The sequence below is a fragment of the Erinaceus europaeus genome, chromosome 3 (genome assembly GCF_950295315.1).
Source record: "Erinaceus europaeus chromosome 3, mEriEur2.1, whole genome shotgun sequence".
Lineage (NCBI taxonomy): Eukaryota > Metazoa > Chordata > Mammalia > Eulipotyphla > Erinaceidae > Erinaceus > Erinaceus europaeus.
This window is the reverse complement of record NC_080164.1, coordinates 106,806,124-106,832,719: the sequence shown is the minus strand read 5'-3', so window position 1 is coordinate 106,832,719 and position 26,596 is coordinate 106,806,124. Positions and strand designations below refer to the sequence as shown.

Below are 26,596 nucleotides of genomic sequence, written 5' to 3'. Positions count from 1 at the left end.
CAAACATAAAGTAAACAATTAATGCCCCAATAAAATGACAAAAGAGAAAAATACATTCAATATTTTATTTTTTAAATTTTTTTATTATCTTCATTTATGGGATAGAGACAGCCAGAAATCAAGAGGGAAGGGGGTGACAGAGAGGGAGAGAGACAGAGAGATACCTGCAGCGCTGCTTCACCACTCATGAAGCTTTCCCCCTGCAGGTGGGGACCAGGGGCTCAAACCCGGGTCCTTGCACATTGTAATACGTGCGCTCAACCAGGTGCACCACCACCCGGCCCCTTCAATATTTTCTTAAAGATTACCTATATCAGCCCAGATTGCTATCAAATTAATGCCTTTACTGCCTATATTCTAACATAACCACTACCCGTGTAAGAACTTCAGTGGTGTCTGGAAATTTTAGTTTAATAGATCTTGTTTTATTCCTCTCATCCGTAAGTGCTATTTTTCCTATACAGAGGCTGGCATTCCCTGACCAGGACAGAATCCCAGGGACATTCCAGACTGTAAAGTTTAACGTTTTTGCAATGAATGTCGTCTAATTTCCCACACCAGGAAGTGGCCAGATCCACATATATAACCACACATCTACCAGACATTGAATTCAAATCAAAGAAATGCTGAAATTCAGATAAGAAAAAAGAAAGTGTTCTCATGCCATTCACTTTTCTAAACACAGTTGTAACAATCATACCAAGGAATGGACATCATTAAGAACGTAAGGACCATCCTAGAAACTTCCCCTCTCCAGAGCCCCACCACTAGGGAATGCCAGCCTCAGAGGCTAGGGGTATGGATCCACCTGCCAAAGTCCATGTCCAGTGGAGAAGCAATTACAGAAGTCCAGGCCTTCTACCTTCTGCATCCCATAAAGAATTGTGGTCTCCACTCCAGAGGGATAAAGAATAGGGAAGCTACCAAATGGAGGGAACGGGACACAGAACTCTGGCAGTGGGAACTGTATGGATTTGTAACCCTCTTATACCACAGTCTTGATTATTATCAAATCATTAATAAAATATTATGAATAAAGAAAAAACAAAGAATACAAGGACCTTAAGGGAAAACAGGCGGTGAGTCTTGGACAGTGTATTTGTATATTGTACTGACTAAAGCAAAGGACTCTGGGAGGGGAAGGAGGGAGGGGGGAGAGGGGGTAATTGGGTCCTAGTGCAGGATGGTAGGAAAGGACCTAAGCTGGGGGTGAAAGTGCTCTGCAGACACCTACCATGAGGAGATAAAACCTGTACCCCTGTCAACAACTGTACTGTAAATCACTGACCCTCTAATAAAATAGGGAGGAGAGATATTTTAGGAAAGGATTTCCAAGCACAATTAAATTAGATTTAGGATCAACCACACCACATATTGTGTTCATTACATTCTCTTTGTTTTATACAAATGCAATTCCTGTGGCAAGGCCGGGTGGCTCAGTGAGCAGAACAGGGGAACCTTCATTCAATCACAACACTGACTATGCTAGAGAAGTAAGTGATCTGGTCTCTATCTCTTTTCACTGATACAAAATGGAAATGGAACTCATCAAGAAAAATACACTTTTGTAAAAGCAACCCAAGAAAATAACAGTACATTAACACCGAGGTAATTTTTTTTTCTTTTGGAAAACAGATTCCAGACTCTAATGTAATAATTGTCCTATTTCAGCCATCAAGCATCATCTTGTTAGTTTCAATATAATTCAATTCCATAACTGGAGCTCAGAGCTGTGTCCACATTCTCTGTGTGGCCACACACAATGGCCTACTTGTCTCATCTTGCAATAGAATTAAGCTGTAGGCAACCCAGAAGGAAAAACATCTGAGAAAGAGTCCCTTTGGACAGATGTTCTAGCCAGAGAAAACTCCAGCAGGATTCGAGTTGAACATCAAAATCTCATGGAGGGAGTGGGCCACATTCCTATCTGCTATTCATGGTGGAGCTGGTGACCACAGACCCGACTCAGCATCCAGGCCCTCGTGCAATGTGCCAGTAGACAGGATTTGAGTTGGGAATGAAGCTGCATATCATACACTATACAAAGTGTTTCCAGTTCATCCACAACAAAACTTCTCAATAGGCTGAACTGAATTAGCACCATCAACAGTACACTGGAATAGATTTGAATTGGTACATGAATATTTGTATGAAAATCTGTGGGCATAATCTTTTCCTTCTTTAATTTTTTGTTTTGTTTGGCTTTGTTTCTTTTTAATTTTCCTGTTCAAGAATAAGAGTTGGGGGGCTGGGTGATGTCACACACATAGAACTAAGTACAAGGACCCAGGCAAGGATCTGGGTTCAAGCCCCAGCTCCCCACTTGCAGAGGAGACACTTCACAAGCGGTGAAGCAGATCTGCAGGTGTCTTTCTCTCTTCCTTTCTATCTCACCCTCTCCTCTCAATTTCTCTGTCTTATCCACTAAAATTGTGGGGAGAGGGAGGGAGGAAAAAATGACCACCCAGGAGTAGTGGATTCACAGTGCCCACATCAAGCCCCAGCAATAACCCTGGAGGAAAAAAAAAAAAAAAAAAGAATGGTAGAGTTAAATGAAATGTTCTTTCCCCGATGTATATGGAGGTAGATAGACACATACACCTGGGGCAAAGAAATTGCTCACCCAGTATGGCACATGTGTGAAGCCCGAGGTTCAAACCCTAGCAAGAAATATGGAAGCACCACACAGCACTAGGGGAGGCTCCGGGGATGATGGAACAGTGCTATAGTCTCTCTCTCTCTCTCTGCTGATGCTCCCTCATCTGTCCCCTATCTATCTTCCTTTATCCAAAATAAAAATAATGAAGAAAAAAAGAAAAATGCATTTGTAGAAAGAAAGCAGGACTTCCTTTTTAAAACACATCCAGAAGAGGTGGGGAGTGTCTCAAGTTAGAATGACACTTGACTAAGGGTAGCAGAAAGTGGGGTGAACCTGTGGTTGTCCTTTGTGGGGACAGACAGTGTCTGATCTTGTCCCTGATCTAGTGGGGAAGCAGTACTCCCACTTGAGTTCTCAGCAGGGTGCCACTAAGAGGCCAGGTGAAAGTGGGTGGCCAGGATACTGTGCCCTCAGTTAGTGAAGCAGGCCCTATAGTAATTTAATTTATAAGCTAAACCACTGTTTTCATAAAACATCATTTTCACTTAAATGAATGACTGGCAGAAGCATTATCACTATTGAGCTTTGACTACTGACTGTCTCTTGAAAATTTTGAAAAATGGGGTTCTAGGCAGTGGCACACTGGTGAAGCTCACATAGTACTAAGCACAAGGACCAGAGCAAGGATCCTGGTTGAGGCCCTGGCTCCCCACAAGGAAGGAGAGATGTTACGCAAGTGGTGAAGCAGGTCTGCAGGTGTCTCTCTGTTTTTCTCCCTCTCTAACTGCCCCCTCCTCTCTCAATTTCTCTCTGTCCTATCCAATAATCCAATAAAATGGAAAAACTGGCAGCCAGGAGCAATGGATTCATAGTGCTGGCACCAAGTCCCAGCAATAACCCTGGAGGCAAAAGAAGGAGAAGAAGAATGAATGAATCTGTTACATTTAAAAAAAAAGAACTTTTTTTTATTGTTGTTACTGTTGTTTTAATTTCACTTTAAATGGACCTCGAAAAACTGGGCCCCTGAGTACATGCTTCTATGGAAACAACTTTCTGGGTGAGATCTCCAACTCATCCCAACAATCTTTGTGGAAAAGTGGTTTTCAAGACCCTCCCTGCCATTCATCAGCTCCCTGTTCCTGGAAGTGTTATTTTTGTTTCTCCTTACACCTCTGCCTGTTTATGAAGTGCCCTGTCACTGTTCTCAAATGGCATTTGTTTTACTTAATGTGCATAGTTTTAGAAAGATAGATATATATGGAAGTATTATTACTGCCTTCTATGGAAAAAAAAAGCAGGGTACATTAAGCTGACATAGCATCAGCTGCTGTTTAAACGGGGCTTAGCTAATGGACTTTTAATGTCAGCAGGGTGATGTGCAGTTACTGGCTATTAGTAGAAATGGCTCCTTTCTGGAAAAAAAAAAAAAAAAAAACACTCTCCTCAAGTGTGTTGTTTGAACATTCCTTTCTCTAATTTAGTGGCTGTAGCTGAATGCAAAACAAACTCAAGGGCTATGAAATCCACTGCTATCTGTCTCCCACACTCTCTTTTGAACCTTGAACCAACCATGCAGGGGCAACCTCCCTCATATCCATGTGGACTTGGGGCCAGAAAACTTCAGGGGGAGCTGGGTGTCCCTGCCTGTCTCCAGCAGGGTACTGGGGCCCTACGCCACCCTTGAGTGCCGGGAACAAATGAAACAATGTTCTCACCCCCACGTCTCACTTGCATCTTTTCCTTTTTTTTTTTTACTTGCATCTTTTCAAGTCAGAAAAGCCAAGTAATGCAGCAACATCTGGCAGCAATGAGTATCTGTGTGATAGAATGAGGACGCCTTGAACTGCTTAAGCATGCACCTACATTTCAATAGCATAAGCAAGCTGGCAGGCTAGCCCTCTAATCTGGGTGAAACTCTGTATAGTCATTCATTAGGAACAGTGGTGTAGGGGTGGTCACCTGGTACATGCACAAGGACCCAGGTTCAATTCCCTGGTCCCTACCTGCAGAGGGAAAGTTTTGAAAGCAGTGAAGCAGCAGTGCTACAGGAAGTGTGCTCTCGCTCTGTCTCTCTCTCTCTCTCTCATACACATACACATACACACATACTTTTTAAATAACATCTTTAATATTGAACATTGCTTTTTTAGGGAAATGATGACTTATGAGACTACTGTTGTCACATGGGTACAATCTCCCATCCTCCCTAATAGGTGTCTGTACACTGGTCCCCACCACCAGTGGGATCCTCGTGCACTATTCTGCACTGGCTCCCCAGGGCCCACCTACACCCTCCCTCCAGTCCAAGATTCTCCTCCCTTTTTCTCTGTTTCTTAAGTTCCACATACAAGTGAGATCACTCAGTACTGACTCTATTTGGCTTAGTTCACTTAGTATGAACCCTCTGTCTCTTACCATCTATCAAAAAGGAAAATGAAAAAACATGGCCATCAGGAAACAAAACACACAAGCAAAAACCAATGAAATAATTCCTTTCTCCTTAATCATTTGTATACTGGTTCATTTAATTAAAGCTTTTAAGACCAGGTGATTATCTCAGCTATAGAACCCAGGACTTGCATGCCTAAGGCCTAGTTCCCATCCTTGGCACTTTAAATGTATAAGGTTGGTTCTGTAGTGTCTTTGTTTCTCTCTCCCTCTCTCTCATTAAATATATATATACATATATATATATGTATGTATATATATATATATATATATATATATATATTGCCATCAGGGTTATCACTGGGGCTCAGTGCTGGCACCATGAATCCACTGCTCCTAGAGGCCATTTCTTCCATTTTATTGGATAGGACAGAAAGAAATTGAGAGAGAAGAGGGAGATAGAGAGGGAGAGAGACAGAGTCCTTCTTCACTATTCCTGAAGTGTGCCCCCCCCCCAAAGCCAGGTGGGGAGCAGGGGCTGAAACCCAGGTCCTTGTATATGGTAAAGTGCATGCTTAACCAGGTGCACTACTGCTCACAAAACATGAATCTTTAAAAGTAAGAAGATACTGTGACTTTCAGGGCAGAATGGATGAAACTGAAGGTGACTATGCTTAGTGAAAGAAGTAAAGAGGTGAAACACAGCTTTCTGGATGGTTTCACTCACCTGTGGAATCTAGAGAACTGAAACATATGAATGGAGTGGAGGGGGGACTGTTTCTAACTTGGTGAGAACTATGGTGGTTATTGTGAGAGAGGTGGGGTCACTGAACTTTGGTAGTGGGAGTGGTGTGGAACTATATACTCTATAATCCTACAATCTTGTAAACCACTAATAACCAAAAATCAAAAGATGGATAAGACATAAGACAAAAATAAACCCAGCTTTCAGTGAATGCAAGGTAGGTTGCTGAACCGATACTGGATTTGATTCATAGGCTGAATGCCAGCCTTGAGTTCAGGTAAGAGCCCACAGCCAAGTCCGACATGGAGGCTACCCACAGGCTCCTCATGGCATCTCCCACAGACAGCACCTGAGGCAGCATCCACACAGGTAGCAGAGGGGACTCCAGCAGTGAAAGATGGTACTCTCCTCTCCTCAGGGATCCAGGGGCTGCTGGCAGAGGAGCAGAGACAACACTCTGCTCAGTGAAGGTGGAGGTCCCTGCTCTGTCCTGAGGGACAAGCGCCATATTCCTCTCAACTGAGCCCCAGTGGAAGGAGATGGGTGAGGCTCACCTCAGACAAGGGCAGCTGGCACAGAGCAAGACACCTTTTGCAGAAAAGTACAATATCATTTTCAGCCAGAAATCACCAACTAAATCTGATGAGACTGAGCCAGAATATCACTCTGATACAGGAGATTCCAGGGATCAAAGTTGGAACACTTTGTGTGCGTGGTGCCATCTCCTGGGCCATGATCTCCTATGTAATGATTAACTCTGAGTTAGCTTTGTAAGTATAAACAGGCTTGTTTTTCAATCTTTTTCCTTTTCCTTTCTTTTCTTTTTCCTTATTTTTTCTTTTGTTTCATAGGTCTTGTTTTGCTTGGTTCTGTTGACTAATCTCTGGGGCTTCACTGCTCTAGGTTGACTTTTTTCAAATAGAAACAGAGAGATAGAGAATGATGTAAAGAAACAGCAATGTGACTTCAGCAATGTGTCCTGAAACCTCCGCTACTCAGAGCCCTACTCCACTAGGGAAAGAGAAACAGATGGGAGCCGCTTAATGTCCATGTCCAGTGGAGAAGCATAAAGAATTGTGGTCCATACTCTGTGGGGGGAGGGGAGTAGTGGGGGGGGAGTTGGCCAGAGGGCTCTGAATTTCATCTCCATCAAGACCCAGAGAGAGAAGAAAAAGAGAGGGACATTCGGAAGTATTACTAGGTGTAGGTGTAACTTAGAAAGGGTGAGTAGGCAGGACCATGGGTGGGGGGCAAATATATACAAATACAGACAGATCATCATTATAGAAATAATAGTTAAGGGTGGGGGTAGATGCCATAATGGTTATGCAAAGAGACTCTCATGCCTGAAGCTCCAAAGCTCAGGTTCAATCCCCCACACTACCACAAACCAGAGCTGAGCAATGCTCTGATTAAAAAAAAAAAAAAAAGTTTATAATACGTAACCATATCTGCAACCTTGGGAGAACTACTGTAGCTTCCAATGGAGGGAATGGGGACACAGAACTCTGGTGTTGAGAACAGTACAGAATTATACCCCCATTATCTTATAATTTTGTGAATCAATATTAAATCACTAATAAAAATAAAATTAAAAAGAACAAAAGTTCAAAAAAGAAAGAAAGGAAGAGAAGGGGGTCAGTAGCACACCGGGTCAAAGCATAACAATTGGCTCAAGTATCCCAGCTCGAGCATCTGGATGCCCACCTGCCCACCTGCCCACCTGCCCAACTGCAGGGGGGTGGCTTCACAAGAAATTGAGCAGGACTGCAAGTGTCTATCTTTCTCTCTCCTTCTCTATCTTCCCCCTCCTCTCTCAATTTCTCTCTGTACTATCCAAAAAATTGAAAAAAAAAATGGCCACAGGAGCAGTGGATTTGTAGTGCCAGCACTAAACCTCAGCAATAACCCTGTATGCAAAAAAAAAAAAAAAAAAGAGGAAGAAGGAGGAGGGGGAGGAAAGAAACAACAGTACCACAATGAGGAAGTTTTTTGTCAGTGGAGGGCAGCCTCCAAGCTGAGTCACACAGGAGACAAAACAATGAAGTAAGCTATCCAAGTAAGCTATGGCATTGTGTGTACACACACACACACACACACACACACACTCACGGGGTATGGTTGGACTTTGTCTACCCCTTGCACCCCTTTGTATCATTGAAAGTCAGTCTAGAAATACCCTCCTAGGAAATAATTCAGTGCGTTATCTCTCAGGTGATCATTTTTCATTAATGTGATAAACGGGTTTCCCATCCCTCCAGGGAAAACATTCCTCTTGTTAAAGCTTCTCTTAGCCATCCTCCTCTTATCTTCCCTCATGTTGCAGTAAGGAAATAGACCTTTCTCCACTCTGGCCCTTTTCACTCCACAGGGATACCTCTATGTACATGTAGAGATGAGCAAACATACATAATTTGATCACATTTGAGAAAGACATTGTCAACACTTTCTAAAGTACAATGACTATATTAAAGACAGAAATGCACTTAATAGACATTTTTATTTGGACATGTGCCCCTATGAACTCATATAATTCCAAGCATGCTACTGAATTGCTGAGACACTGATGAGATTTAACATACAACACAAGGCTGGAGACACAGCATAATGGTTCTGCATAAGACTTTCATGTCTGAGTCTCTGAGGTCCCAGGTTCCATCCACAGCACCACCATAAGCCAGAGCTGAGCAGGGCTCTGCTAAAATAAGGAAGTAAATAAGTAAAATACAGTGCTGACATTATTTATGACAACTTCACGAAATGGTAAAACATTTTAAAATAAAGTCAATAAGAGAATTAGAAGAGTATACTGATGTATGGTGCACATATGTCAATGACAGAAGTCACAGTCTGCATTTTTTTTCTTTTCTTTTCTTTTCTTTTTTTTTTTACCTGACCACTGTTCAGCTCTGGCTTATACTGGTGTGTGGGACTGAACCTGGGACTTTGGAGCCTCAAGTATGAGAGTCTCTTTGCATAACTACTACGCTATCTACCCTCTACCCTAGATTTTTTTATGTAAGCAGACTTGCCCAGGTAAGTCTAAGGAAACTGCATACTTGACTTCTCTCAAGCACAAACCTTTTAAATACTTCCCAAATGTGTGTGCATGGTCAGTCGAGCTGGGTGCACATCATGGTTCTATTTATTGATAGTTAAATGTTTCCAGTCAGAAGGCCTTGAATAACACTACTGTAAAATACTGATCTGAGGTAACACCCAATAATAAATGCTTCAGGCAGGTCTGTTTTTCCTTTGCTGCTGACAGCGGTTAGTGAAGTGGGTTTCTGTTTCCCACCACAACACATGCATTGCTGGAAATGACCATGGTTATCCAGGGAGGGGGGTTAGCACAAGAATTCCTTGTCCCTGAAATTGAACCCTAGTACATGTGCGGGCTTTTGGTCTTTCATCACCTTATGACGATCCAGAAGGAAGAAGGCACAGGGAGATGATAGGTTATTTTATCCAGAATAACATCAAGATTGCAGCTGGTTAAACACTGGATGGGGGGGGGCAGTGTAGATATCTGGTAAACTCTTCAGTGGAGGGCAAACTCTATCACAGTCCTTTATTCAAAGCTAAATTTTGTATTAGTAATTTAATTTTGATTTACAAAATTACATGTCAACAGGGATATAATTCCAGATAATTCTCACTACCAGAGTTCTGAATCCCCAATCCCTCTATTGTAAACCATCACTATTCTCCCAAGGTTGCAGACATGGGTTAACTGTCATCTCTACAACTATCTGTCTACATTTCTACATAATTGCCCCCTTTTTCTTCTGGGTCCCATCCTCTCCTCCCCTCCAAGTCATTCATGATCCTGTTACTACATCCAAATGTTCCTCCCTCTTTCCTCCTCTCTCTCCGGGTCCTGATGGAGCTGGAGTTCAGAGACCTCTTATCCTCTTCCTCCTATCATTTCTCCCCCACTGGGAGTATGGATCAAAATTGTTTGGGGGTGCATAAGGTAAGAGTTCTGGCTTCTATAATTGCTTTTTGACTGGACTTGGGTGTTGGCAGGTCGATCCATACCCCCAGCCTGTTAAAACTAAATGTCACATAGACTTAATATGGAAAGTTAAATTACCACTTTTGACTGTACCTGACCCAATCATGGAGCCTCCTGTTTGGTTGTGGTGAGAAGGAATCTTATCCTATGCTTTGGCTTGAAGCAGAGATCACACTAGTCTCTGAAAATTCACAGGTGATAATAACCACAGTGCTGTTTCCTTCTCCACCAGGTTTAGCACCTGGAAAGCTTAGATTATGCCATTTGTTAGAGTGCTCTCTATCTCCTTCTTTAAATGGGCTTAAGGAACTGTTTATGCCCCTGAAATTCCAAGGAGTTATTAGAATAACTTTAAACATTAAATTTGCTACCAAGGAGCTGGTTCAATGGGCAAAATATCCTGCAAGCCTTAGGGCCTAGGAGAACATACTTCCCTCTCCTTCCCTCCCTCCCTCCCTCCCTCCCTCTCTCTCATAGCATATATATTACAAGAAATTTATTTATTTATTTATTTATTTATTTAGAGATGGAGAAAGAAAAGACAGGGGTTAAATGCACACATTACAGTGCATAAGGTCCTAGGTTCAAGCCCCTGGTCCTCAACTGCAGGGGAATAGAAGCTTCATGAGTGAAGCAGGGCTGCAGGTGTCTCTCTGTCTTTCTGTCTCTCACCCTCTCTATCTCTCCCTCCTCTCTCAATTTCTCTCTGTGTCTATCCAATAGTAAATCAATGTATTTGGAAGGAAGGAAGGAAAGAAGGAAGGAAGGAAGGAAGGAAGGAAGGAAGGAAGGAAGGAAGGAAGAAAGAAAGAAAGAAAGAAAGATAGAAAGAAAGAAAGGCAGTTAGAGAAGTAGAGCATTTCAGGGGCCGGGCATTTCACACCGAGTTAAATGCACACACTACAAAGTGCAAGGATCCTGGAGTTCGAGCTCCCCACAGCCCGAACCCAACCCCCTGGCTCCCTACCTGTAGGGGGGTTCACTTCACAAATGGTGAAGCAGGTCTGCAGGTGTCTTTCTCTCTCTCTCTGTCTTCCCCTCCCCTCCCCTCTCAATTTCTCTGTTTTATCAAAAAAAAAAGAAAGAAAGAAAGAAAGAAGGAAAGAGGTCACAGCAGCAGTAGATTCCTAGTGCAGGCACTGAGCCCCAGGGATAACCCTGGAGGCAAAGAAAGAGGGGGGTGGCAGAGCATTTCTGTGATATATTATGGTGCTGGGGATAGAACTTTGGAACCTCATACTTTTGGACCCTCCCTTTAGCTGCTGTGTCACCACCCAGGTCCCATAAAATGTATCTTTTACAAGTCAACTCTGAAGTTGGAACAGGAGTAACAGGTTTGAAAACTCAAAGGATTTAAACAGTCCACAACTGCTACCTTCATCGGTGAGTACAGTTCGCTCTAGCTGTAATTATGTGCCGTTACGAATATACCGCACACCTTGTGATATCACACTTTCTACTGTTTGAAAGAATGTAGATTATGAGCTCATTTTAGATGATTTTTTCTATACAAATAACATACTCTACTTCTATTGTGCTTGTTATATTTATAGTATAGCAGACCCTGATAACCTCTCTCTCTCTCTCTCTTCCAAATAGAGACAGAGGCAGAGAGGAAGAGAAAGAAGCCACAATACCAAAACTTCCTCCAATCTGATGGGGGTAGGGCTCGAACCAGGGCTGCTCACAGGGCAAAACAAAACACTATCCGAGCGAGCTATTTCACTGGCTCAACCCCAGTTTTCTTGAATTGTGGAAAACATCACTATTGCTCTCCATAGACATGTCTGTTAGTAAAATTTGGGGACACGTCCATTTCATAAACACACATACCCCACTCTATTTGTACTGAGAAGAATGTTGATAAACAAGGTGTTTCTTTTTGAACAGAAAAACAGAGAATTGACGATAAATGTAGCTGGACATGACAACCCATGATTCTCTGGTTAATCATCCTAAGACCAGGAAATCATAGATGTTCATCAACAGAAGGCATTTTTAAGACTCTCAGTGATTAGCGAAAGAAGAAACCACCTAGCCTCACAACATTTCCAAATAAATAAGACTGGCCATCCCAGGGTTAAATGTGGCTCATTAATATCATCCATTAATATGGTTATTATGAGCTCTGGCCTTTAAAAGAAGAATCCAGGGTGCTGCAGACAGCATAATGGTTATGCAAACAGACTCTAAGGTTCCAAGGTCCCAGGTTCAATCTCCAAAGGCCAGAATTGAGCAGTGTTCTGTAAAATAAATAAATAATGGGGTCAGGTGGTGGTGCATGTGTTATCATGCACAAGGACCTGAGTTCAAGCCCCCAGCCTCTACCCATAAGAGGAAGGCTTCACCAGTGGTGAAGCAGGACTGCAAGTGTCTCTCTGTCTTTCCGTCTCTCTGCCTTTCTATATCCCCTTCCTCTTGATTTCTGGATGTCTCTGTCCAATAAATAAAGATAGTAAATGATAAAAATGACATAAATAATTGATTAACTAAAGTAAATAAAAACAAGAACTCTAGTGAGTCAATGAAATGTAGTCTCCCCAGGCAAGGAGCTACAGTTTCTGACTTAACTGAAAGAACCTATTCCCCAAACATGGGGCATTTCAGATGCTAGACTTCACTTTTGTCACACAAAGCACTTTTGCATCCCTGCTCGCTGCCAATGACAGGTGTACTGGCACCAGGGCAAATCTGCACATGTTTGGCACTTTCAGAGGGATAGTTCTCTACTCTCCACACTGGAACTGCAGCTGAACTGGGGTCACAGCAGCTTTGACACTGCAGACTCCATGGAGAGGGCTCCATGAGTTATTCCTTCAGAACCTCCTTATGGCACCCTAAAGAAACCACCTTTGTGGTGTGTGAAAACACAAAACATACAATCTAAGAAGCTGCAGTGTAACTTCAACCCCAACATTTAAAAACCCTGATCATAGAACACTACTTTCTTTTTTTTTCTTTTTTTTTTTTTCTCCAGGGTTATCACTGGGGCTCCGTGCCTGCACTATGAATCCACTGCTCCTGGAGGCTATTTTTTCTCTGTTATTACCCTTATTGTTTATCATTATTGTTGTCACTGCTGCCATTGTTGTTGGATAGGATAGAGAGAAATCTAGAGAGGAGGGGAAGATAGAGAGGGGGAGAGAAAGGTAGACAACTGCAGACATGCTTCACAACTTGTGAAGCGACCACCCTGCAGGTTGCGAGCTGGGGGCTTGAACCGGGATCCTTACACCAGTCCTTGCGCATTGAGCCATGTGTACTTAACCCACTGCGCTACCACCCAGCCCCCAGAACACTACTTTCTAACTTTTTTTTTGAATAAAGACTCCAAATGCTTATGATACACCCACACTGCAGACATACACACACAGAGTAATAGATCACAGCACTGAAGCTTCCTTCAATGCAGTGGGGGCTGGGTTTGAACCTGGGTTGCACACATGGCAAAGCATCTCACTGTCCAAATGAGCTATTTTACTGGACCAAGAGACCACATACTTGAAACACTGTGTTTTGTATTTGTACAGAAAGCAGTGCTTCTGAACCCTCTAAGCATATATAGAAGATAAAAGTTTATTATTCAGTTCTTGCTAGCTCAGAGAACTATTACTGTGAAATGCTTTCATTAAAATACCTATAAAGTGGAAGATGACACATACTTGAGAGAAATGATAAATCAATGGGCCCCTGGGTTTCTTTTCAAACACTAAAGTGAAGGAGACATGCAAGTACTTCAACATTCCTCAAGGCCAATTTACTCCCCTCCAAGAAAGTCACATGAAAATAGTGATGAGTTTCTTTTCTAGTATAAACATCCTTGAACTCAGTGGTGCTGGGACCATATCAAGTTATCAAGCAACACCAGAACCTTCTTTCAGACATATATAAGCACTGGAACATCAAAACAAAATGGGAAGTCAAAGTTAAGAATCAATATAGCTTTCAGAAATTGAGGGAAGTGGGAGACTGAGTCTCTGAAAGTATAGACCAGACAATCAAAACCATAAAGGATCTCCAAGGGCCAAAAGTTTACTAAGGTTAAACTTAAGACTTGCACATATGAGGCCCCAGGTTCAAATCCTAGTATCACACGTCAGAGCTGGGCAGTAACGCTGGACCCCACCCCACCCCACCCCAAAAAAAGAAAAGAAAATCTCTATAAAGCAATGGGTATGAGATCTTAAGATAGCTCACTCAGGGTTGTACCTGCCAGCCACCACATAAGTTACCCAGGTTCAAGTCCAGGCCCCACAACACAGGAAAAATGAAGTGTCCTGGTGTCTCTTTCTCTCTTGGTTTCTCCCAAACTTCCTAGCTGAACACCTGGGATTTAACATGATTTGTACTCCCCCCCACTCTCAGTCCCATGAAAGAGTTTGTGAGTTGGTGAAAAGTTGTCTTTCAGTATTATTGAAAATATCATAACGTGCTAGGTCAAAGCCGGGTTGACGCTTGCAGGGGTCTGTGATGAGGTGTTTGTTCTTTACCTCAGCTGACTGCCAACTCTGTTTCCAAGAGTCTGGAACAGAGAAGTTCAGTGTAGGCGTAGGGGACCAGATTGGGTGACGAGACGTCAAGCGTTGGACAGGGTGGGCGAAGATGTGGGCGAAGATATCCGCGTATATTGGCAGGTCCGGTCGAGCGTAGACACAGAAAATGAACTTAGATGATGCCGCATCCCGACGAATATCTGGCGGGGTGATGTTGCTAAGAATTGGCAGCCATGGAACCGGGGTGGAACGGATGGTTCCAGAAATTATCCTCATGGAGGAATATAATTTGGAATCGACCAAGTGGACATGGGGGCTACAGAACCATACTGGGGCACAGTATTCTGCAGTGGAATAGCATAATGCCAGAGATGATGATCATAGTGTGGAAGCGCTTGTGCCCCATGAGGAGCTGGCCAGTCTTGCAATGATGTTATTCCTCACGCCCACCTTTGCTACAGTTTTTATGAGATGTTCGTGAAATGACAGAGTGCGATCGAGAGTAACGCAAGGATACACTGGCTGGGCTTCATGCCGGATTCTCGTATCGCCAAGCTGCACATTAAACTCACTCGAGGCCGAGGCATGGTGTAGATGGAAAACAGATGATACCGTTTTTGCAGTGCTAGGGATTAGTCGCCATTTTTTACAGTAATCAGATATCAGAGACATGTCTTTCGTGAGTGTTTCCTCGAGGATGTTGAACTTTGATGCCTGAGTTGCACAGCAGATGTCATCGGCGTAGATGAACTTCCTTGAAGAAGTTTCTGGGAGGTCATGGATGTAAATATTAAATAGCGTAAGAGCCAGAACAGAGCCCTGGGGGAGGCCACTTGAGACAAGTCTCCATCTGCTAGACTTGTCACCCAGATGCACCCGGAATCTTCTGTTTTGGAGAAGAAACGATATAGTGTTGGCCACCCATGGAGGCAGGCATCTTGAGATCTTGACTAGGAGACCACAGTTCCAGTCTCTTGGAAACAGAGTTGGCAGTCAGCTGAGGTAAAGAACAAACACCTCATCACAGACCCCTGCAAGCGTCAACCCGGCTTTGACCTAGCACATTATGATTGGGCCCCTCCTCAATCGCTATCGAACAGGCCATGGCCGGTGCGCCGCTATGTTCCATCGCTGGGGAGCCAGAGACGACCCGAACTGCCCCTGCGGCTACAGACAGACTATGACCCACATAGTCAATGACTGCCACCTCTCCAGATTCAAAGGAGGTCTCGAAACTTTACATCAGGCTCAACCTGATGCTGTTGACTGTCTACGGAAGAAGGGCAAACGCTAGAAGAAGAATTGAAAATATAGAAATTATGGGGGCCATAAGGGGGCCAGCAAGATAGGTCACCAGACAGGGTGCCCATTTTGCCAAGCGCATGACCTAGGCTAAAATCTGGTCTCTACCTCACTGTGCCAAAACTAGTCCTGATATATACATGGAGAGAGAGAGAGAAATTGCCATCATTTAATAATAAGACAACTGCAATATAAACTTAGCTTCCAGAAGATTCTATTTCCCAGCAAATTTGAGTAGAGGTTATGAGACATCCCTACCCCCCCCCACACACACACACCAGCCCCATCCACCACTCTTCACTGAGCTAGTCTTAGGAATACTATCTTCGTTTGAATGGAAAAAGTATCATACCTAGACCCACTGCCATATTTCAGACAGTGGACATTATTTCCAAGCTTCTAAGTCTGTCTTCTTGAGCCCTGGGACTGTCAACCTCAACTCCAAGTAGCTAATAAATTGCATGCAGTCTGAAGACATGATCCAGGCATAATAACTATGACCACTTTTATTTCTAATATATTGATCTATTCCAATGAGCCGGCATATTTTCAATAAAGCAGGGAATGTGCACCTATTTGTCTGTAAAATGGGGGGAGGGGGAGAGTAGCAGGAAAAAAAAGACTGAAACTGGCTGGGAGCTGTCTTAGCCCCACCCCCAGCAGCCTCTTCATTCCCTTTCTGAAGTGGCTGCGGCTTTCACTGTCTCCTCTGCAAGGGACTCCCTCTGCTGCTCCAGCAGAGACATGACCTAAATCAGGGACATGCTAAATGCAGTTAAGGCCCTAATAGAGCACACTCCACATTCTAATTAGGGAACCTCTCACACATTAGAGAACAACCCTCCCCCCTCCCCTCTTTCAAACTCATTTATTGGATAGAGACAGCGAGAAGCTGAGATAGAAGGGGGATGGAAATAAAGTGAGACACAAGCACAATTCTGCTTCACAACTCATGAAACTCACCCCCCCCCCATATATGGGGCCAGGGGCTTGAGCCAGAGTGCTTGAGCATAACATGCGCACTCAACTGAGTGTGCCACCACTGGGCCCCAGAGAGAACAGCACCTTTAAGTCTCAAAAAAAATGGAAGCAAGTTAAGGGTGCTTAGTAGAACTCAGGACTCCTTTATCTGGGGTTGATTGGTCAGGGTACTTTGAAAAAGAGAGAGATCTGTGTGAATTCTGATTAGGACAACCACACTACAGTAGGAAATCTTTCAGGGTCTTTTTAACCCTGAACAGCCAGTATATAGAGTTAACAGATGATAACAATCTAATAGGCTTCTTTCATTTCAGGCGCTCGGAAAGTCGGTTCTCAGAGTCTTCTCAGCATCATCTCAACAAAACTACATAGACTTATTTTTCTAGATAAGGGCAAGCTAATTTCTTTATGGACTGAAAATTTGCAGTATAAACTTGTGAATGTACTCTGCTCCTTAAATGGGAGAACATGTAGAGAATATGTTAAGGAGAGTGAGTTACATTTCTCCCCACTTTGGTTATCTATTTCACACAAACACATATAAATGCACAGGAACAGCTTTTACTCCTGTATGGATCATGCATTATTTTTCCAATGAAACCAAATAAATTAACTTATAGAATTAAATAAACAAAGAAGCAACCAAGACAGAGCAATCATCCCACTGTGACTGAAGTCTGCAGTGATTTTCTGCTAGGAGCTTGGTGGTATTATCATTTAGAACACTAGTTGGCGCTAGATAAGCAGAAGATGGATCTGTGTGGTCCAGACAGAAAGCATGTGTTCAATTGGAGGATACTAATTCTGAAGCATGCTGAACACACACACACACACACACACACAGAGAGAGAGAGAGAGAGAGAGAGAGAGAGAGAGAGAGAGAGAGAGAGAGACTGCACACTGTTTTTCCTAGTTAAAAAAAAATTCTTGGAAGTCAGAAATACCACAAATTCCCTGGAGCCTGGAGTTCCCAGCAATCCTGAATGAAACAATTAGAGCTGAGCCAGAAAGGAGAAAGTTGATGCTTGAAGCAGTGTCTCAAGAACCTCTTTAAGGTGACTGCTGTCTTTCTTTCAACCCCAGTTACTAAACACTGCACTTTCACAAATAATACCTAGGATTTTTTTTAAATTTCAATCTCTGTTGTTTTCTTTGCTACCTTTGAAAGGATGCACTTTTTTATTCTTTCTAAATTCTCTAGTACTTATCTTCCAGAATTAAAAGCCTGCCCACACTGTCAAGTTCATACATTCACTTGCTCATCTTCATTTGCACATGGAATTACAGTCCTAAAGTAGTTGAACGCATAGTAAGTCAGACCTCCAAGGAGCAAGCAAGGCCATCTTTTATTTCTCTAGTGTTCTAGTCTAGAGAGGGAGTAGAACGAACAAGAAATGAGAAGGGAAGGGTGTTCTGGGAGACCAAGAAAGGCAGATGATCTCAAGGCCCTGTAGTGAAGGATCAATGGAAAATAGGCCCGGGTGTGATTCCTGGGAAGCCGGGGGCCTCTGGGAGCTGCCAGGAGCCACTGTTGTCTACACTCCTGAAGGCTAACTGACCACACTGGCCAATCAGGACTGCTGGGACACAACAGAACAAAGATGAACGCGGTAGCCCAGTATCTATCAAGGACCAGGAGGTTGAAGCAGGGCTCATTCCCCAGGAATTGAAAGAAGAAGAAGAAGAAAAAAAAAAAAAACTCAAATCCACTAAATGTAGAACAGCACTGGGAGGCACAAAGCAACAGAACACGCTTTATCAGTATTCCTAGAGTAAGTTCGAGTCTGAGTACTGTGTCTATTAAAAAAAAAAAAATGTGCAAGTGCCAACTGCCTTTCCACCCTGGGTATCTAGCCAGTTAACCCCCTCTCCCTTCTTTCACTATTAAGCCCATTGCAGCCTTCGGTTCTATCGTCTTTACCGATCTTTTTTTCCTTCCTACCTGACCTTTCTCACTCAGATGCTGTTAGCTCTGGGATGGAATCCTCTGTCCCTAATCTGCCACTTTTGGGGACTTGAAATGGTGTTTTCCCCAAGCGCTCCTCGTGCTCCCATTCCCAGCATGGGGACGCATGGTTAGTCCTTTCCTGGTTCAATACCAGCAGCCAAGACCCCCAGGTATCCTTCTAGGCTAAATTCTCTCCCTCGCTCACACTTCGCTCTGGCCCCGCCTGGCCCTGCGCTGCTTCTCCGCGTTTTCCAGCAAGTGCGCCCTGATGCTCAGATGGACAGACAGCTCAGGGAAACGCACCATAAAGCCAGAGGCGACAGGAGTCAGCCAGGGAGTGGCGGTCTGACAGCATACACTCGGCTGGCAGGAGGGAGGTGAACCCCCCCAAAGCCAGAGGCCACCATGACTGCTCCCTAGAGCCCGGCGGCCCCAGCGCACCCAGCGCCCCTCTCCGTCGACCACACTCGGCCCCCGCGGCGGCCGGAGGACCCTCCCCGCAACGCCCCCGGTGCCCCAAATCCGGGCAGCACAGTCACCGAGCAAAGGGGTCCCCCAAATGACTCCGGATGCCACTTAAGCAATCCCCCTGTACCATCCAGAGAGAGCAACCTAGAGAGAGCAGCCCCAGGTTGCTCTCGGCTCCGCCAGAAACTTGGGTCCCAGGTGACCCGAAAGGAAACTAGAAGACCGCGTGCCCCCCACCCCCGCTCCATACACATACACCTCAGCTTCCCGGACTCAAAAAGGCCGAAGCTTCCAACCTCCCAATTTGGGGGGCGCGGAGAGAGGGTGCACACAAGCCTCCGCACCTGACAACCGAACTCCAGGGGCCCCCGGGGCGTGGGAGGTTAAGGCTCCGGCACGGGAGTGTCCGAGCGAACCCGAGAGGTAGAGCTAGCGGGCAGAGCCAGAGGGGTCCCCAGAGCTCGGGCGGGCAAGTTTCTCCATCTTTTGCCCCGTCGGGGCAAGAGTGCCTGGCGTCACCCCGACACCCAGCCCGCCAGCGCCCACACCCCGCAGCAGTCCAAAACACCTGGGAGGGGGACTTCTGGCCTTCAGAGGTGCGTTTGCTTTGCCAAGCACCCCTGGACGCCTGATGTGAGCACAGTCTCCACGATGAGCCCACAGTCCCGAAGCCGACCGTGCGCCCAGGGCGCACCCATGGGTGATACGCCGCCACCAGTCGGGTGCTGCCGCGGGGCGCTGGGAGTGTGGGTGCAGCCGAAACCATAAAACCAATACAGACATTAATGAACACCCCCCCTCCGCGGCACAGCACACTACACCCAGTACCCACATGCCCGCGCCCGGCGGGAAGACGCGGGCAGGAAGGAGGTGGCTCGCCGGGAGTTGGGGAAGTGGCTGGGACGTCGCGGGGCTAGGTGCTGGGTGCAGACCGGGGCGCAGGGTGCGGGATGGGGGATCGGGGGCCCGAGGGCGTGGGTCGCGGGGGCCTTACCGTGCGCGGCCGAGCCCAGCAGGGCGAGCGCGGGCAGCGCCAGCAGCAGGAGCGCAGAGCCCAGCCCCAGCCCGCGCCGCATCCTGCTCGGGGAGTGGGTCCGCTGGGACACCGGGGCGCCCCCACCCTCGCGGCGGAATCGGAGAGCCGGGAAGTCTGGGCTGCGCAGGCGGCTCGGCCCCTGGCGGTCCGGGTACAGCGGCCACTCGCCGCCTCAGTCCCCGCGCGGAGCCGGGCGGGACTGCGCCTCCCCGCACGGTCTCAGGCCGGCGCCGCGCACGGGAGGGCGGGGGGAGGCGGGGCGCCGGGCGGGGCGGACGGAGGGCGGGGCACCGGGCTGACTGCGGGCGGGGGCACCAGGGACTTGGGGGTCGCCTTATGTAAGCGGGTGGGAGCCGCGCCCAGACGGGGCGGGGGAGGGGGAATAGGAGGAGTTGGGCGGGGGACTGGGCTGCTGGGGTGACTAGGGGCTGGAGGAACTGGAGGTGGCGGGGCCCCTGGCTGCTGGGGCCGGGTGGCTGGGGAACTGGGAGGGCTGAGAGGAACTGGTGGGGCTGGAGGTGCCGGGATGAAGCCGGCTGGGCACCGTTGCTGGGGCCGGAGTGACTGGAAGGGCCGGGGAGGGGGCTGGCAGGGGAGGGGGCGGGGAGCAAAGCAAAGCCTGACTCCCACGCGCAGTCCCCGCCCCTCCCAGACCTCGGGGTTGGCCAATACCCCCGGGTGCCCTGCTGGCTTGTAACTGAGTGTCCGCTGTGCCTGGGGCCCCCTGCACTCGGGGCTGCACAGACTTGGCCGACCCGGGGACACCCTCCCGCCTCCATCCGCACCTGTGGGGGCCGCGGGGCCAGCGTGCTGGGCAAAGGGTGCGGAGGCTGCCTCGAGGGGCGGGGTTAAGCCAGGAACCGCACTCCGCTCCGGGCAGAGATGCTGTCTGAGTGGTGGTGGCTACCATGCCCTGCTATCACACTCCGGACGTTGTGTGTAAAGAGCCTTTTATTTTCTTTCTTTCTTTCTTTCTTTCTTTCTTTCTTTCTTTCTTTCTTTCTTTCTTTCTTTCTTTCTTTCTTTCTTTCCTTCTTTCTTTCTTTCTTTCTTTCTTTCTTTCTTTCCTCCTTCCTGAAAGAAAGTGTTTGGGTGACTGGGTGGCTGGTTTGGGGTTCCCCGCAGAGAAAGTCGTGCACAGACCGGCTGGGGAGCCCTTGGCTGGAGCCCTGGGTCCTAGGGCTGGAGGCCAGGTGACCCGAAAGGCTCTGGATATGTGGGGGCTTTCTCACACACTCCCAAGCACCCTCCTCCCCGTGACAGGCAGGGCTCTGACTGCAGCTCCAGCTCCTCTCCTGTCTCCCCCAGCCAAATGGAACTTCAATAACAAGGTTGTCCCTGGCAAAGCCTGGTCACACGTGGCCCTTTCTCACACCCCTGGAGGCCCTGCCTGCCTTGTTGTGGCTTCATGACTCTCTGCAGCTTCCAGCCTGAAGAGATCTTGATGCTCAGCTGAAGTGACAGGTCCCCAGTCCAGGGCTGAATTGGGCTCCTAACTGGCTGGGAACCTGGTGCCCAGGGAGACTTGGGTGAAAAATTGTCACCAGCTTCCTGCTGGCCAGACCAGCACTAGGGCTTCAACAACAAGAGCCAGTTCAAATCTGAGATCTCCAGACTGGGAACTTGACACTAGCAAGATGAGAGTGGGAACTGAGCCAGTGGAGTTGTATTATGTTCACTGATTCTCATTTATTTCAATTTTACCTTTTAGATAGAGACAAAGAGACAGAGGCAAAGACATTGAAGCTTCCTTCAATAAAGGTCAGGGCTCAAACCTGGGTCACTCATGTGACAAAGCAATGCACTCTCCAAGTGAGCTGTTTCATCAGCTCTTAACTTTAAACTTTAATAAGCACATAACTAGTCTCCACCATGCTGGACAGTGCATTTGGGACCCTCATAACTTGCCATCTATTTACCTCATTACTTAGTTTTACCAGAGCACCAACCCACTCTAATAATTGGTGTCAGGAGTCAAGCCTGGGACTTCTCACATGCAATTCCTCTGTGCTACCACTGTTCTATGTCTTGGCCCCTGCTATTTATTTTGAGGAAAATGTTACCAGAGGATTTAAGATCATATTACACACCTAGCAGAGCACACACTACCTTGTGCAGGAATCCAGGCTCAAGCCCCTGGTCCCCACCTGCAGGAGGAAGAAGCTTCACTAGTGATGAAGCAGGTCTGCAGGTGTCTCTGTCTCTCTCCCTCCTCCTCCCCTCTCAATTTCTCTCCATCTCTACTACTACACTAATAATAATAATGGATAAGAAAGAGAGAGAAGGAAAGAAAGAAAGAAAGAAAGAAAGAAAGAAAGAAAGAAAGAAAGAGAAAATGGTAGCTGGGAGTTGTGGATTTGTCTTACAGGTACTGAGCCCTAGAGATAACCCCAGTGGGGAAGATATGCACACCTTGTGATGGCATATGCACACCTTTTGATGGCAACCATGGTTAAGTGTGCACAGTACAGTGGTCAAGGACCCAGGTTCAAGCCCCCAACCCCCACCTACAGGGAGGAAGTTTCATAAGTGGTGAAGCAGCATTGCAAATGCATCTCTCTCTCTCTTTCCCTCTCTCCCCTTCTCTCTCTTTCCATTTCCCTCTTGACATCTCTATCCAAAGCAAATTAAAAGATATTTTTTAAAAATTTTTTTTCATGAGAAGCCAGAGAAGTGGCTAAGTAACAGTGCACAGAACTTGAACACCTAAAGTCCTTGGCTTGGATGCTTGGATTATGGAATAGTGGTGCCCTGGTCCCTCTCTCCCTCCCTCCTTCACATAAATAAATATTGTTATAAAATATTATATTTCACATGTCTTCATAGCTACTTAAAAATCCTCATACACATTACTGCATCAACACTACCTCGATGCCACTTTAGGGACTGGGTGGTTGTGTTCTTACTAGAGTGTACACATCACATGTAAGGAGTTACCAATGCCCATACGTGGTGGGGGTAGGTAGCATAATGGTTATGCAAAGAGGCTCTCATGCCTGAGGCTCCAGTGTTCCAGGTTCAGTTCCCCTCATCAACACAAACCAAAGCTGAGTAGTGCTCAGCTCTGGTTAAAAAAAAAAAAGAAAGAAAGAAAAAAGGTGGGGGAGCTGGGCAGTAGTTCACCAGGTTAAGTGCACATGGCACAAAGCCCAAGGACCAGCACAGGGATCCCATTTGTAGCCCTGGGCTCCCCACCTGCAGGGAGGTCACTTCCCAAGCTTAAAAGCAGTGAAGCAGGTCTGCAAGTGCATATCTTTCTCTCTCCCTCTCTGTCTTCCCCTCTTTTGATTTCTCTCTGTCCTATCCAACAACAACAACAGCAATAATAACAACAACAAGGGCAACAAAATGGGAAAAAATTGCCTACAAGAGCAGTGGGTTCATAGTGCAGGCACCAAGCCCCAGCAATAACCCTGAAAGCAAAAAACAAACAAAAAGTTAATAATATAAAATAGCCCATACAGCCACCATGTATTGTACTGGCCTAGTTTGGATTTACTTTTAAATACACACAGACCCACAGTTATGAAAGTCTATATGTAGATGCTCCCATAGAATACATCACAAGAGGAGGGCCTTTCTCCCTAATTTTCCACTGTTGTACACTCAGAATCTGGGAAACTAGCTGGCACATACAAGGCTGTCAATAAACCGTTATTGCATACTGAATAAAATCAATTGCTATCCCTTTTTTCAGCAAAGAATCAAACTCAGGGCCTCAGGCATGTGCCACATTCACTCCAGTATTGAGTTTTATCTGTGTCTCCAAGAGCTAATGGATTTTAAATCTGAGCCAAGTCCATGCTGAAAACGTCACCCTCTCAAGTTTTTGAATTGTGAGTAGGATTTTCCAGTTGTGGATCAATTCAAGTGTGGGGAATTTGTACCACCCATAACTGAAATGAGCCTTTGGAGGGGATTGAACTATTGCAGGTGTTTTAAGGATAGACACAAAGTGGGTTTGATTCTGAAGAACAAAAATCTTCATTTACATCTATCTGTGAGAGCTTCCTTTTTCTTGGCATCAGTGAGTGGAGAATTAGCTCAGGGGTGATAAATCCCAGTGATTGGTGCCAATGGGAATTAAGCATGCATGTCCCTCTGGAAACCAGCACTCAGGAAAGTCTGTGCTTAGCGTGTGGGCCTCCTAGTGGAACCTCTTGCCTCTTTAAGTCTAAACTGATATGGAGCAAGGGTCTGTGTTGATGCTATAGAAAAAAAAGTTAAGATAGATTATAACGATTATAACTACACAAAAATTTCACGAGTTTGTTTTTTTTAAATTAGTTATTTAATAATGATGATTAACAAGACTGTAAGATAACAGGGTTACAATTCCATACAGTTTCCACCATCAGAGTTCCACGTTCCATCCCCTCTATTGGAAGCTTCCCTATTCTTTATCCCTCTGAGAGGATGACACAAAACATCATTTTTTTAATTATTCCCTTTTGAAGCCCTTGTTGTTTTATTGTTGTAGTTATTATTGATGTCATTGTTGTTGGATAGGACAGAGAGATATGGAGAGAGGAAGGGAAGACAGAGAGGGGGAGAGAAAGATAGACACCTGCAGACCTCCTTCACCGCCTGTGAAGCGACTCCCCTGCAGGTGGAGAGCCAGGGTGCTTGAACCGGGATCCTTACACCGGTTCTTGTGCTTTGCACCACCTGCGCTTAACCCACTGCACTACCACCCAACTCCCAAATCAAAACATTTTTATGGGGTGTAGAAGGTGAGAGTTCTGGATTCTGTAATTGCTTCTCTGCTGGACATGAGCATTGAGGTGGATCCATACCCCCAGACTGTTTCTATCTTTCCCTAGTGGGGGCAGGGCTCTGAAGAGGTGAGATTACAGGACACATTGGTGAGGTCATCTGCCCAGGGAAGTCAGGTTGTCATTGTTGCAGCATCTGCAACTTGGTGGCTGAAAATCAGTAAAATACAAAACAGAATTTATCTTTCTCTGTATTTGATTCCCTGCTACATATGTATATGATCACTCTAGAGGAATTATTAACAGCCCACATAGAAGAAAGAGGATTCTAAAGAATATAAACAGGGTATTGATCAGAAAACTCTTTTCCTAACTAGAACATATGGACCTCAGGTGAAATTGCTGATAGACACCCAGCAAGGATAGCCAGATGGTAGCATAGTGGACTGATGCCACCCTCTTTCCTGCCTCAGTCACTAAGGGGATTTGGCTGCCATAAAGGCATCTATCTCAGGTTTTCTGTCCTAAATCAGTTGCAGTTGACAACATCCTATTTGTTGGTTCTGGTTCCAAGAAATGGAAACTCAAACCAACTTAAGCAAAGACAGAAAGACTGGAAGAGAGGACAATTTTTAGTGTGGCATGTAATTAAAATCTACAATAAAGGATCTGCATTATACTGGGCAGCATCTTGTGTTCATTCACTATATGGTAGGGCACAGCTTTTGTTTGTTTTTTGCCTCCAGGGCTATTGCTGGGACTCTGAATCCACTGCTCCTGATGGTTACTTTTTTTCTATTTTATTGGATAGGACAGAGAGAAATTGAGAGGGAAGAAAGAGGAGGGGGGAGAGAGAGGGAGACTTGCAGCTGTTTCAGCTGTTTCACCACTCAGGAAGTGTCACTGTTGGAGGTGGGAAGCTGGGGCTCAAACATGGGTCCTTGCACTTAGTACTATGTGTGCTTAACTGGGTGCACCTACTGTCTGGCCCCCTGACAGTTCTTAGCTGTTTCCATGGGCAGTCTTATTTACTACTTCTTTGGAAAATTAGATGAAAGTTCTGCCTGATTTCTCCCTTTGAATACATGTGGAAACGTTCCCTAAGTCACTCCACTGAGGTCACACACCATAAGCACTAGTCTGATGTCAGGGGTCATGTTCTAGATCCAAGAACTTGAACCCCACCACACATAGTGTCTGGTGCCTTCCCCTAGAAGGCCTCTGCCTTCTTGGGTCTGTTCTTTCCCTAATGTTTTAACTTCATCCACAGATGCTGAGCCCACACTGGGATTCCTGGGGATATAGGCTGTTTTGTCTTTACCATTATAATTCTCTGCAAGAAGAGCATTCTCACTTTCAAATCCCACCAGAATGATGTCTCCTCCTACTAGGGGTTACATACCTATGCCCTTCAGTAAGGCCCAATGTTTCAGATAAATGGGGCAGGAAGGCCTGTATTGTGTGCCTACTTTTGGCAACTGGAAATTCATATGGGCATGAGGATTGGGAATTTGTCCACAGGAAGATCAACATACTTAGAAGGAAGGTGAGTAAGAGACTTGACGGAGGGCAGATGTGTGCAATTTTGTGGTGTGTGGGCAGAATGGGTTCTGTCTGATGAGTCCTCATGGTGGACCTCTGCCTCCCACTGCTCATTTCTGCTTGTTTCCCTTGGCTTCTGCATCTCAACCTGAAAAGGGCATTTCTCAAGGAGCTGCTGCCCTGAGGTGGGAGACACCCAGCCTGAAGCCTGCTGTCTGCTGGTGGTGCCCACAACCTGAACCAGTCTAGCTCAACTGAGGCATGACAGGAATAGTAACTCAGGAGAAAGAAAGCAAGATGCCTGTTGCAGTGGAGACATGGGTTCTAGGACCAGCATCACATGGGAGCACCTTGGCACCAA

General features: G+C 45.9%; 1 protein-coding gene across 2 annotated transcripts in view; it reads right to left on the bottom strand.

The window, feature by feature from the left end:
• UNC5C (unc-5 netrin receptor C) overlaps window positions 1-20,210 on the bottom strand; it is a 409,388-nt gene extending 389,178 nt beyond the window's left edge. For both annotated transcript variants that reach the window (XM_060187721.1, XM_060187722.1), the window contains exon 1: window positions 19,937-20,210. In XM_060187721.1, coding sequence (XP_060043704.1) covers window positions 19,937-20,018 — 82 coding nt within the window. In that variant the 5' untranslated portion in view covers window positions 20,019-20,210. The remainder of the gene's footprint in view (window positions 1-19,936) is intronic.
• Window positions 20,211-26,596: the final 6,386 nt, after the last annotated feature.